General features: G+C 39.3%; 1 protein-coding gene across 1 annotated transcript in view; it reads left to right on the top strand.

Moving 5' to 3' along the window:
• Positions 11,294–13,174, top strand: part of LOC109843512 (protein TOC75-3, chloroplastic-like) — a 2,512-nt gene continuing 631 nt past the window's right edge. The window contains exons 1-3 of the mRNA XM_020412450.1: positions 11,294–11,990; positions 12,184–12,291; positions 12,897–13,115. Of these exons, the coding sequence (XP_020268039.1) occupies positions 11,913–11,990; positions 12,184–12,291; positions 12,897–13,115 (405 nt within the window). The 5' untranslated portion in view covers positions 11,294–11,912. The remainder of the gene's footprint in view (positions 11,991–12,183; positions 12,292–12,896; positions 13,116–13,174) is intronic.

Raw genomic sequence — 13,174 nt, 5'->3', positions numbered from 1 at the left:
TTTTATTTTGACCGTATCGGTGCACAAAATACATCTAAATGGGTTCATAACCCTAGGGCCTTGGATTTACATGATAGGGGTCATGTCCTAAATTTTAGTGGTACCAAAATAATTTGGGTACCAAAATGAGTTTTGTAACTATCGTTGTGATTTTTTTGTTTTATAGTTGTTTTTTGAGTTTTAATGATGATTTATTTTTTATTAAGCTAAAATAAGATATTTTAGTGACTTGATAGCTAAAAGAGTTTTATACATATATAATATCTCTTAAAAACAAAATTTTATTAAGGACCAAAATGTAATCTTTCACAAAATCCTGACTTTTCATTACCTATGCTTTTTCTTCTCTCGCTGTCGACTGCCACGGTCAACCGTCGAAGTTTCTGGAAGTTGTTACGGTCGACCGCCACGGTCGACCGCAAGAAAATTTTTCTGATTCGTTTTTATTTTATTATCGGGTTTCGGTTTCAATTGGTTAATTCTTCTATACCTGAATGAATCACCATCGTTGATCTTAATGTTGAGCTAATCTGAGCCCTTCCTTCCTCTCCTCTTATGATCCGACCCTCTTCTTCTTCCCCACAATCTGAAAATTTTCCCCAAATCTGAAAATTCTCCCATGGTCGCCCGTCATTCATCGTCGTTCGATCGCGGCTCTCATTCTCTCTCATTTGGAAATCTCGTTGGGTAATCTTTCCTATCTCTCTCTCTTGTGATCTTTTTCTTTTTCTAGGGTTTTTAATTTCTGTCTAAATTCATATCTATTCAAACCCTAAATGATCATATCTATCACAATGCCTCCTAAGAAGAGATCTAAGCCTGGGTCTGGTTCCTCATCTTCCATTGCCTCTAACTATGAGGATTATCTTCTGTTCAAACCCCTAATTAAGAAATATAGGGAACTGTGTAAACTGAAAATCCTGCCTAGTAGATATATCAAATACGAGGAATTAGTCTTGTATGATATTCATAATATTCTGTATGTTGTTGGTTTGCATAAACTGCTAGATGTGGAACGTAAAGTTTCTTATTACCCATTCCTCGTCTATTTATTTTATGCAAATCTGTCTGTCACCACTTCTGCTGATGGTATTCAAACCATCACCACATCTATTAAGAACATTCAGATCTCTTTTTCTGCTGACGGGCTTGCGGGAATACTTAAGATTCCAACAAGTGACATTGAGCTCATGGCTATCGAACACACCGATCAGGCTGTGAACGATTCTATGTTTAAGCCCGGTTGCACCTACCCTATGAACAACAAATCACTCAATTCTACTGGTAAAATCATTGCTCGTGTTGTTGCTCAAAATCTCATTTTCAAAACCGGTAGCTTTGATCATTTTGCCCCAGATAAGATTAATGTTGTTTATGCCATCTTTGCCAAAATAAAAGTCAATTGGGCAAATGTTTTTCTTAAAAATATGGTATGCAAGCATTAGAAATTTCTTCCCTTTGGCAGCTTCATCACCCTTATTCTTCAACATTTCGGTGTTGCTCTAACCAATGAACCCAAAGTTGATCCGGGTAAGGAATACTTTGATAGAGTTTCTCTCCTTCGGTGTTGCTCTAACCAATGAACCCAAAGTTGATCCGGGTAAGGAATACTTTGATAGAGTTTCTCTCTCCCGTATGCAAATTTCTGACTCCTTATCTGATCCTGCTAAGCCATCATCCTCCCGTTCTTAGTCTATAACTTCCACCTCCTCCACTTCTGATATCTGTGCCTGATTGGATCGTCTTGAGACTCAGGTCTTAACTATTCAGATGGACGTTAGGATCATTCTCAGTTATCAACGCCAGTCTCTTGGGATTCCGGATCCCTCTTCCACTCTGACTCTGATTCAAGTGAGGGCTCTGAAGGAGGATCTGTTTCTGGCTCTGGTTCGGGATCTGGCTCTGGCCCTGCTTCCGATGATGGTGGAGATTGATTCTCGTTGATTATTGGATTTTATGCTTATGTTTATGCTTATGTTTTGGTGAACAGAAAACTTGATACTTATGTTTTGTTTTGAGTTGTAATAACTCTATGGTTTGTGTGGAAAACTATGTAGTATTGTGGAAAAAATTATGGTTATGTTTGCTTATGATTTTATTTTGGTTTTTAAATGATGCTTTGTGATTGATTTGGTCTGAAAATTTTAAATGTTTATGGTTGTATATGGATGGATATGGTTGCTTAGCTCCTATATATGATCTTTATATGTCATTTATGCAAATTGACAAGGGTAGCTTTTCGCCATACACTTGGTTATTATCTGTGCTTATATGCAGGGGGAGCGTTGCTCCTAGTTCCTATTTTTTCTTTCCTTTTTGATGTTGTCAAAGGGGGAGAAAATCTTCATGTTGATGTTTAGTTGTTTAGTTTAGTTGTTGATGAATATGAAATGATGTATTGGTTTATTTGGATTATCTATATGACTTTTATATCATTAAATAAATTATTTGCCATCATCAAAAAGGGGGAGATTGTTGGCCCTATAGTTTTGATGATGATTTATCAAACAATTTATCGCTAATCCATTCTCTAGTTTTTGTTGTTTTGTTTTTCTCTTTACAGGTAATTCAACACACGACAATCAAGCGTTAAAGATTCAAGTTTATGTGTGTGCATTCACCTAGGTATAACTTTAGTTTGCTTACATATATCGTATGTCTATATTTAAGCTCAATATATGTACACTTAACACAGTTTTGACATTTTTCTATCATATAAATGATTTTTCATCAAACTTTGTTACTACAGCTTTTAGTTCATGTTTACATCTTTCTCATACCTCATTATATATATATATATAGCATGATACATATATACGTGTTTACAAGAAAAATTCCTTCTCAAACATGTTTATTTCATCATTTAGAAACTTTCTCCAAAGTTTTACTATTTTTGGAATTGATTTGATATTTTTAATGTATTTTCAAAATCAGCCCAAAACCTATCATATGCCATGTATCAGTTTGCGGTCGACCGCCACGGTCGACCACCAGTAGCAAACTTTCTTACTATGGCTCTTTTGTGCTCGCGGTCAACCATGACGGTCGACCGTGAATCCATCCAGAGACTTTCGCGGTCAACCGCCGCGATCGGCCGCCAGCTTTCAAAGCCTATTCTCAAAATTTTTGTGCCTCGTGGTCGACCGTGAGATTTCCACGGTCGACCGCCGATTTTATCATTGCCTTTTAACGGCTATTTTCTGCAACGGCTGTCTGAGGCTATTTTGGTCTTTTTAAGTTGGATTTGGCTGATATTTTGAGTGGATATAAATACCCTATTGTTGCTCTTTCTCAAATAACCAAGGTTTGCTTTAACAAAATCTTAAGTGTGTTTAAAAAGCTGTTTAAGCTATTTCTAATCATCTGTTTTAAAAGAAGTCTTCTACAACAAGAAGAGGCCTTTCATTTCAACTGAGGATCCTATCCTCATCATCCTCTACTGTTCTTCTTGTTCATTGAGAAGTTTTCCTAACTCATTATTTCATATAGCTTATAATTTCATTTTCATATCTTAGCTATATTTATTGAGTTACATATTTTTCATTCACTGTTATCACACACACTGTATTGAGCTTAATATTCCATACTATATATTGTGGGTTGTGGTGTGTGATTTAGTGAGTGTGAGCTTCATTAGCGTTCTCATTTGTTGTTGAGAACAAACCATTGTATTTAATCATTATTTGTAAGTATCACTTGTAATACACTTGTACACCGAGAGAAGTGTGAGGCGAGAGATGGGGTCAAATCTAATAGGAGTGGCGTCGGTTGACGAACCTAGGGAGAGGTTGCATCCGAGCACTTGAGGAGGAGGACACGGGCTAGGTTCCTACACTTAGTGTGTAAAGTGTGATTGTATAGTGTTTGTTGTGTGAGAGTTTTCGGTAAGCTTGTAAACCGAGTGTGTAGAAGTTCCGACTTCCAAACCGGATTGTGATAGTGGAGATCTCCTCGAGGTGAGGAGCGGGAACATAGGTCGTGGTGACCGAACCTCGTAAACATATCGTTTGTTTGTGTTTTGCCTAGCGTACCTTTTATTTATGCTTATTCATATCATTCTTGCTCATATCTATCTTATATCATTCTTGCAAGAACAAATTAGTCACTATAATTTTTATTGGATTTTAATCGGGATTAGATTAGCATAAGACCCTAATCACCCACCCCCCCTACGGTCTAACAGTCACCCTCGACATCATCATCAACCCCATCATCACCATCTCCTGGAGAATTCTCATAGTCCACCTTCTCCTCATCGTCTGCTACTGAATGTTTAGGTGAGCCCATGGTGGTAGTTGGCTTGGACATGATTCCCATGGTTGGGACTAAGTCTTGTGTCCCCCATTGATGACATTAATGCTGAAGCGGAGGGAGATTGACATGATAGTTAAGATCTTAGAATACTTGCCCATACCCTCTTCATCAACCCCATCGTTGGTGCCCTCCACATCTTAGAATACTTGCCCATACCCTCTTCCTTCGAAGTCAGGGAAGCAGCGAAAAACATGATAGTTAAGATCTTTTGATAGAATGTGGCGAATCTTAACCATGTAGGCCCCCTCACACGTAGCTGCTTCAAGCCATTGTAGAAGCGGGATAAATGAATCGCCTTGGGTAGGAGGCACACTCATTACGGAAGGACAATATGAGATGTACCATGCTATCAGATAAGTATACGGCATCGGTATGCGAGGGTTCGGGGTAGCGAGGCTTTTCTTTTCACCAGAACCTATCTCCTTGACTTGAATGAAATCAAGGGCCAGCTCTCGCAAACCATGTTGCAAACAACTTATCATTGCCGAGAGCAGGTTTAAGGGCCTCCCATGGGCTAAAAGAACAGTCAGGTACACCACCTCTACTACAAGGGCATCTATGGGCCTGGTGGGGACAACACAGCATTTCAGCCAAAACATTAGAAATCCAGCTAACAAGGCCATATCCGATATAGGGATTGCTGCTTGATGATGGAAGCTCTCAAACTCGGTCTGAGCTGGGAAAATGTCCTCTCTAGCCTCATTGATATAATGAATAGTTGCATCATTAATCCGGCTTGGATGTCCTCTGGAGTGCTCATAGTCAAATGAGATACGGTAGCTCCCTTGTGGGTCAGATTTTGAAACAGGTATTCTACCCACGATACTTGTTTCACGCCACTCTCTCTTGCTCCCGTCAGCTGTGTGCAGATATGAAAATGACACATTACTTCCCAGAGAGTGTCATAGATCTCAGGGCTTGACTTCCTCAAGATCTTGAGTTCCGCTACTCCTGGGATAAATTCTTCATACGATAATTCCCCAAAAGGAAGACCAGAAATGTCATACATTTCATGGATGGTGAAACCTAACTCCCCAATGGGAGTGAAGAACGGGAGTGAAGAAAGGGCAGGTTTATGGGTTGTACCGCTCCAATATAGTGAAGAAATTATAGTGTCTTTGAGCGATACCATATCGGGTTGCCATCACAGGACAATTAAGGCCAGATTTAGTAAGCGGTGTCTCAAGCTCAATCAAGACAAACTCCGTCATCCGAGTCCATCATCCTACCTTTGTAGAATGCACCCATCCAAGGAATCTGAATACTTGTGCGGGGAATTCACCCTTCGCCGCCATAAATCTTCTGATGAAAGTGTTAGCCAGACTAGCCACCTCACCAATTGGATATTCCTCTGAAAATAAGCATGGTCCTAGAGATGTCACCTACCGGTTATAACCCACTGAGCGAACATCATAGAAGGTCAAAGCTCTAATGGCAACCCTGTCTTGTTCCTTAACGAGGTCCCAATCCATGTGTCTAGGGAAAGGCGCATTGAAAGTAGGATATCAGATACATCCTCTTCATATTTGGTAAGAAAAGATAGCAGTCCCCAACTTTCCTTAGCCTCTTGTAATTTCCATCATAGGAGAGATCTGCTTCCAAGCCAACAGAGTCTCTGAACAGAAAAGCCAGTTTTCTAAACTTTTTACGGTCTATGTTCTCAAACCTGGCATCTGTAACCAAGACCCTGAACATTGCTGAAGAGGCTTAGGTAACCGTTTCAGCACGATACATGTCAGCATCGCGAAAGATGGGAGGTTCTCGGTATAGATTAAATATCATGTTCTGATCTACGTCACCTTCATGTTCGAAGTAATGACGGAAAGAAAGAGGCTCATCTGTATAGTGAACTGCAAATAGAAAAAATAATTAGTTAGCACAGAGCTAGAGTACGTCTAAAAAATACTTGAATCAAACCCAAAGGTCGAACCCTACGTTTCAAAAATCAAACGCAGAGGTCGAACCCTACATTTCAAAATCAAACGCAAAGGTCAAACTTTGCATTTCAAAAATCAAACGCAGAGGTCAAACCCTACGTTTCAAAAATCAAACGCAAAGATCGAACTTTGCGTTTCAAAAAATCAAACGCAGAGGTCGAACCCTGCATTTCAAAAAAATCAAGCGCAGAAGTCTAGTCCTACGTTTCAAATTCCAAACACAGAGGTCCACTTCTGCGTTATAATAACAGAACGAGTTTTGCTCGTTGATTCAAAGCGTAGAACTTTTCGAAACAAGTTTTATAGCCCCGAAGTTCAACCCTTACCGTCGACGAAGGGAATTTCTGACGATGCACCTTGAGTCGTGGTAGGAGCTATCTTGGATTTTGAAACGGTCTTCTTCCTGGGAGCTATTTCAATCTCGTTAGAGAAGATGAACAAGTTTGTCGGAGAAGAATGAACAAAGATCTTCGTTGGGTTCGCCGGAGAAGATGAACAAGATTCTTGTTAAGTTCACTGAAGAAGATAGAAAAAATCGAATGACTTTTGATTTGACCTTTAGCGGTCTATTTTATAGACCGCTAGAGCTATCAAATCAAAGCAGGACTTTAGGTGAAAATCCCGCCCGTTTTGACCCAGTTGGACCGCCAAACACAAGGTTTAACACTGTGCTTCAGTTTTCAAACGTCAGGCCCAACCCTGAGTTTCAAGTTCTAAACGAAAGGTTTAACCTTACGCTTTAGTTTTCAAATGTTAGGCCCAACCCTGTGTTTCAAGTTACAAATGCAAGGTTTAACCCTGTGTTTCAGCTTTCAAACGTCAGGCCCGACCGTACGTTTCAAGTTTCAAACGCAAAGTTTAAACCTCCGTTTCAACTTCTAAACGCAAAGGATCAATCCTGCGTTGAGCTGCCACTGCCCCACTGCTATTAAGGTTATTGTACAGAGAAGCTAGCAATAGCCATCAAGGTGATGAATGTCGAGAAGAAATTGGCCTGTGACAAGAAGCTATGTAGTCTCTTGGACGAGTACAGACAGGTTATAATCGTTGTCGCTGACAATATCAAGCTCGATCCCTCACGCAACTCTTCCTTTCAATGGCTTAATATTCCTACTAAGATTAACAAGAATATTGTTGAAATCATTACCCTTGATAAGCTGATCAAGAAAAGAGAAAAAGCGAGTCCTCCAAAAGGGTCATTTTAGCTAAATTTGAGATGCGCCTGTGGTGTTCATCAATATCTACAATGACCATTTTAGCCAAATTTAGGTTGCGCCTTGGATGTTCATCAATACCTACAAGAATCATTTTGGTCAAATCTGAACTGCGTCTCACATATTCCTCGAAGTCTACGTGTTCAATATTGTTGTTATTAATAACGTCAAAATCCATGCCTCACACGCATGGGAGATTTTCTCTCGATCCCTAATTAGAGACAAACCGACGCCTAACACGCGTCGCCGGTTAGTCTTTTCCCCATAAAAATAACAAAGCTTATGTATTCAATATTATAGTACCAAGCCAAAAAAAGTTTAGCCTTTTAGCACAACGTTACATGTAGAACGGACTTAGACAATTCATATGCTAGACTGATTTCAAAACGGTAATCGATAAAGGCATATCAAATTCGTTGATGGCTAAGGATTTGCTAAAAATCCTATTACATTGTAGGTCACCAGCATAAGGGTCCTGTGCAGCAAATTTCTATAATCAAGTTTATGATGTTTTCGAAACAGACGTAATGAACAATTATTCAACAAATCTCAAACCAATTTGGGAGCCAAAGTATTCCAAAAATTTATTCTAGTCAACCGCGAACTTTTAAAAACTTTAGAAGGGGTTCTGTAGGCTGTCTAAAAATCACAATAGATAACTTATTCTCATCAAATACCGATAATGGAAGTTACAATCTGACGACTTTCACATTAACAATTTAACAATAAAAGTTTTAATCAAATGACTTTTACATCAACAAATGAAGGCTACAATTGAAAGATTTTCACGTAGATCGAGAAAGGTTACAATTCGATGACCTTCACAACAACCGATGAAAGCTTTGATCAATAGCCTTCACAAAAAAAGCGGGAGTTATAATCTGACGACTCCCATATTTTAAGAAGCCAAGATGAAGATTACAAGATGACGATCTTCGCAATACTCTGATGGAAAAGAGACTATAAATTGACGTCTCTTCAACTCAAAATGCAAAGCACGTCTCTACGGTCCAAGAACCAAAACACAAGAAACAACTTTGCATTCCAAGTCTAAACGAAGAACTCACCTCTGCGTCCCAAAAGCGAAATGCAAGTGGCTGCGTTCCAGAATTAAAGCAACGCAACCACTGCGTTCTCAGTCATTAATGCACCATTAACGCAGCTTCCAGACACTATGTTCACAGCCGTTGACGGAGCTCAAATCTAGCCGCTAATGCAGCTTCCAAACCCTGCATTCAAATGCAGAGTTCACGCCAGAACGCAATTCTTGCGTTTGACTCGTTCAAACACGAGCTGAACGGTTTTCAAAACCATTTCCCCGCGATCTGAGGGATTTCCATCCCACTTATTAGCGGATTAAGGGGTCGGTTACACCCCTTAATCCCCTATAAATAACTAAAAAATCAGTGGAGTTTGGATCTTTGAACACTTTTGGCAGATCTAGAGATCGGCATTCACCCTTGGAGATTTGAGCATCCATTCTTCAGCAACCTAGAGCATTCCTTAGTAACAAGGAGCTTTGGTACTTAGCTTAAAACCATTTTTCTGTTCAAATTAACTCTTCTACAGAGTTTAAAACTCGCACTGAGTTCCTATACTCATCGAGAGTTCTGTTCAAACTTGCCACGCAAGTTCTCCTCAACCTTAAGTCAAGAGGAAAATATTGTATTCCAACGAGGTGAAGCGTTCGGATCGTCAACGGAAAGGAAGCTCGACACGAACATCAAGGGAGGCATTCCATCGACATCAAGAAGGACTCAGTTTTAAACAAAGGGAATGATCTCTGTCGATCTTTCTCTCTTTTGTAAATCGGGAATCCGATACAAGAAGATTGTAATCTCTTTTTATGAGTTGTTAGAGAGAGATTGCATTAAGAGAATTATAATTAATTCTTTTTCTAAGTCTGTTTGAGAGAATAATACAGATTCATTTTCTCAATTTCTTATTTCAATTTTCCCATCAAACATGGACACAAATCAGTGTGTCTTGTGTTCTAATCATCAACTGGAAATCTGTCAACATCTCTTCTTTGAATGTTAGTATTCTGCTCATGTTTGGAATAAAGTAATGAATTGGCTGGATTGTGCTTGGAGGTCTTGCAACTGGAATCTAATCATCAATTGGTATAGCTTCAATCTGAAGGGAGCTGGTTTTATGAAAAACTGAAAAGAATGGCTCTATCAGTCATAATGTGCTTGTTATGGCAGGAAAGGAACTTGAGAATCTTTCTACACAAAGCTTGGGAGCCTGAAATCTTGTTTCGTGCAGTAATCTCCATTTATTCCAAAGTTTTGAATGAAAAAATTCCTCTTCATATGAAAGAAAAACTTGAGAAAATGCAATATGAGTCTTCCGAGATAGTTGATTATTAGACATTGCTCTAGAATATTTGATGTACTTCACAACTTCACATTTAGTAAATGAATAAAAAAAATTCATTGACCAAGAAAAAGATAATATAGATTTGACTTAAACTATTATTTCTAATATACTTCTCAATCAAGACAAACCATAGTCATGATCAACCAGTTAATAATTGTTACAATAGAAGGAATGGTCATTTTAGTACAGTTTTGTTATAGTAAAGATGATGTGCATGTCACACTACTTGAGTGAGATGCATGTTGTGAAGGTAAAGCCAACTCTGACCCCTCTTCAATTGAGAGTGATGCCAGTCTCATGATAGAAGCGAAAAATCTTTGGACGATGTCAAAAAGATGCTTGAGGTTAATGGGAGGCAGGGCAAGATAGGGAAATCATTAATTTTTTTTTTCCTTTTTCTTTTTCTTTTTCTTTTTCTTTTTGAACTGAGGGAACCCATTAATCTTGTTTGAGAACTTATTTGTTAATCCCAAAAAAAAGGTTTTTTAGTGGTTAGGGATTGGGGCCTTGGTTCATAAGATCAAGGCTTGGTATGTACATATGATATATCTATCTCTAATTTCTAATTATTAGGCATTGCAACATCTATTGTATTTACTTAGACCTACATTGCAAAAGGCAACCCAAGACGCTAGAGCCAACCTGGCTAGTACTATCAGGCTTGGGCTACATATGATATATCTACCTCTAATTTCTAATTATTAGGCATTACAACATCCACTAGTACAAAACAGGACAGTCCAAACGGTTATTACAACCGTTTGGACAAGTAGAAATAGCCCAAACGGGTATAACCGTTTGGGATAATAAACCCAAACGGATAAATCCGTTTGGATTGTTAAAAAATCCCAAACGGCTGAACCAAACGGTTTTAACTGTTTGGGATATCTCAACCCAAACGGTTAAAACCGTTTGGGAGTTTAAAAAAAAAAAAAATAAAAGCCTTTTTTTTCCTTTCGTTTCCCCCCATAATTTTCATTCCCGCGCCAGATTTGAGTCATCCCAAAATTTTTGTCCCAGCGCCAAATAAAAGTCATCCCCAAAATTTTCGTCCCAGCTCCAAATTAGAGTCATCCCCAAAATCCCTAACCCCCACCGCACTCTCAAATCCCTAACCCCCACCGCACTCTCAAATCCCTAACCCCCTCGACTTCGCCTCATCCGACCCGGTCGAAGTCCGACTGCTGCCGCTGGCCAACGCCCCTCATCTTCGCCTCATCTTCGTTCGCCAGGCCCCCCCTCATCTTCGCCGTGGGCCATCGTACCCCCTCCGCCTCCCTCATCTTCGCTGACGCTTCTCCTCCTCCATCGTTTCCATCAGTTATATTCAGAAACTGAATACGAGGTATACACAAAACCCCTCAAAGTTCCCCTTTTATAGCCTCAGTCCTTTACCCAGCTCTTACAAGAATTCCCTGGCCAATTCTAGCGTAAGATCCATGCCCCTCAGAATCTTTAAGCACCCATTCCCCCTCCTTCTCCTGCCAAGCACATTAAGGCCTTTATTGCGCGCCGCCACGGCTCGGTGAAGAACAATGAGGCTTCCATCCCCCAGGGGAGCGAGGTTGAGTTGGGCTTTGATAAGACTTTTGGCTTCTCGAAGCAGTTTTTCTCAAAGTACGAGCTTGGTGAAGAGGTTGGGAGAGGACATTTTGGGTATACTTGCACAGCCAAGTCTAAGAAGGGAGAGATGAAGGGGGAGGAGGTGGCAATCAAGGTCATTCTCAAAGCAAAGGTTTGTCCCTCTCCGGAATGAGATCTGGTGTGGATTCAGATCTCATAATATTGTGTCAATAGCACCAATATAATCAGATCCGATATGCTGCTTTATTACTGTTTTCTTTTACATTGTCATCCATTTGTTGTAGATTATAGTTCCTTATTTTCATTATGTAGCTGTTAAGGAAAAATATCTCAATTGATAGCTCTTACATCACAATCTTCCTCATAACCTTGAGTTGCTGAGTATTGCAATTTATTTTTTCTTCCTATTTTTTGTTCCTACATAGAAAGTTGCGGTAGACAGATCCAACAAACTTAAGATGGGGATGCATCTGATGAGTCGATGGACATCACAGCTATAGCAAGAATGAGAAAGTTCAGAGCAATGAACAAGCTTAAGAAAGTAGCCTTGAAGTTGAAGGTGACTGATACTCATCCATTGTTTTTACCAAAAGTTTACCATTCAGAATTTATTTATTAACAATGGAGTATTGTACCCGGGCGATATGGACGGCCGACTGTGGTACTGTCAACATATCCTAATGTTTTTTGTATTTGCATGGCTTAACATTTTTCACACATTAGGAATTTAGAAAAACTGTAGTAGTTCTCAGGCATCTATTCAACCTGGTGGAACAGTTACATTTGAGCATCGAAACATCAAAGGGCAAAACAGGTCCATTGTGGGCTCTGTGACATCTAGCAATCTCCTCAATCCTCAGGTAACACACATCATTATGCACTAGAACATCCTAGATTTGCAATATTTATATGTATGTATAAATGTTCTGTATACTCGAATTACATACAAGAGAATCCTAAATCTTGCAGTATATGTTTATTTGGGAAATATGGTTTGATTTGAGCTGAACATCCACTATCTAAGAGGTTTTGTCAAAATGCACTAGGCAACATGTTTCCTTTATAAATTAATGAGCCAATTGTATGTTAACCTTATACATATTGGAGAATGGGTGGTTCGCGGGGCGTGCATGTTAAACACTTTTCTTCTTTTTCACACTAGCAATTTGTTGTAGAGTTTACAGATTAGAAGCATCTGGGATATCATACTGCATATGTGGACATTCTGCTTACTTTACATAAGTTTAAGGATTTTAAATTACAGCTATAGTCTGGTGAAGTTTACAAGTTTGATTTGGGATTAATCTTTGGATGATAATTAAAGGATAAGGGAATCAGTTGCGTAGGGATTTAACAAGAAAGCTAGAGAATTTCAGTTAACAAGCGCTTTTTCATTTTTACTAGTGTTGTAATTGTGCATTTGTTCTTGCTAACAGTTTGTTTGCCCTCTTATTTGCTTGTTTAGGATGATCTATCTTTCAAGCTTGAGTATGTGCATCCTTACTTGGATGGCGTGTATAATGGTGCTCGGCAATTGCCTACTGGTGCTTTGAGCATGGATGGACCTCTGACAACCTTGAGTAGTACTGGTGTTGATCGTATGGCATTTGCACAAGCAAACATTACTTGTGACAACACAAAGTTTGTCAATAGTGCAATTGTTGGTGAAAGGAATGTGTTTCAGGTATCATGTCCTCTTACTGATCGTTGCTTCCAGTTTTATAGAACTGTTAACTGCAATTC

Source organism: Asparagus officinalis, chromosome 5 (genome assembly GCF_001876935.1).
Source record: "Asparagus officinalis chromosome 5, Aspof.V1, whole genome shotgun sequence".
NCBI classification, from domain to species: domain Eukaryota; kingdom Viridiplantae; phylum Streptophyta; class Magnoliopsida; order Asparagales; family Asparagaceae; genus Asparagus; species Asparagus officinalis.
Note: the sequence above shows the minus strand (reverse complement) of the source record. Positions and strands in the feature narration are given on the sequence as shown.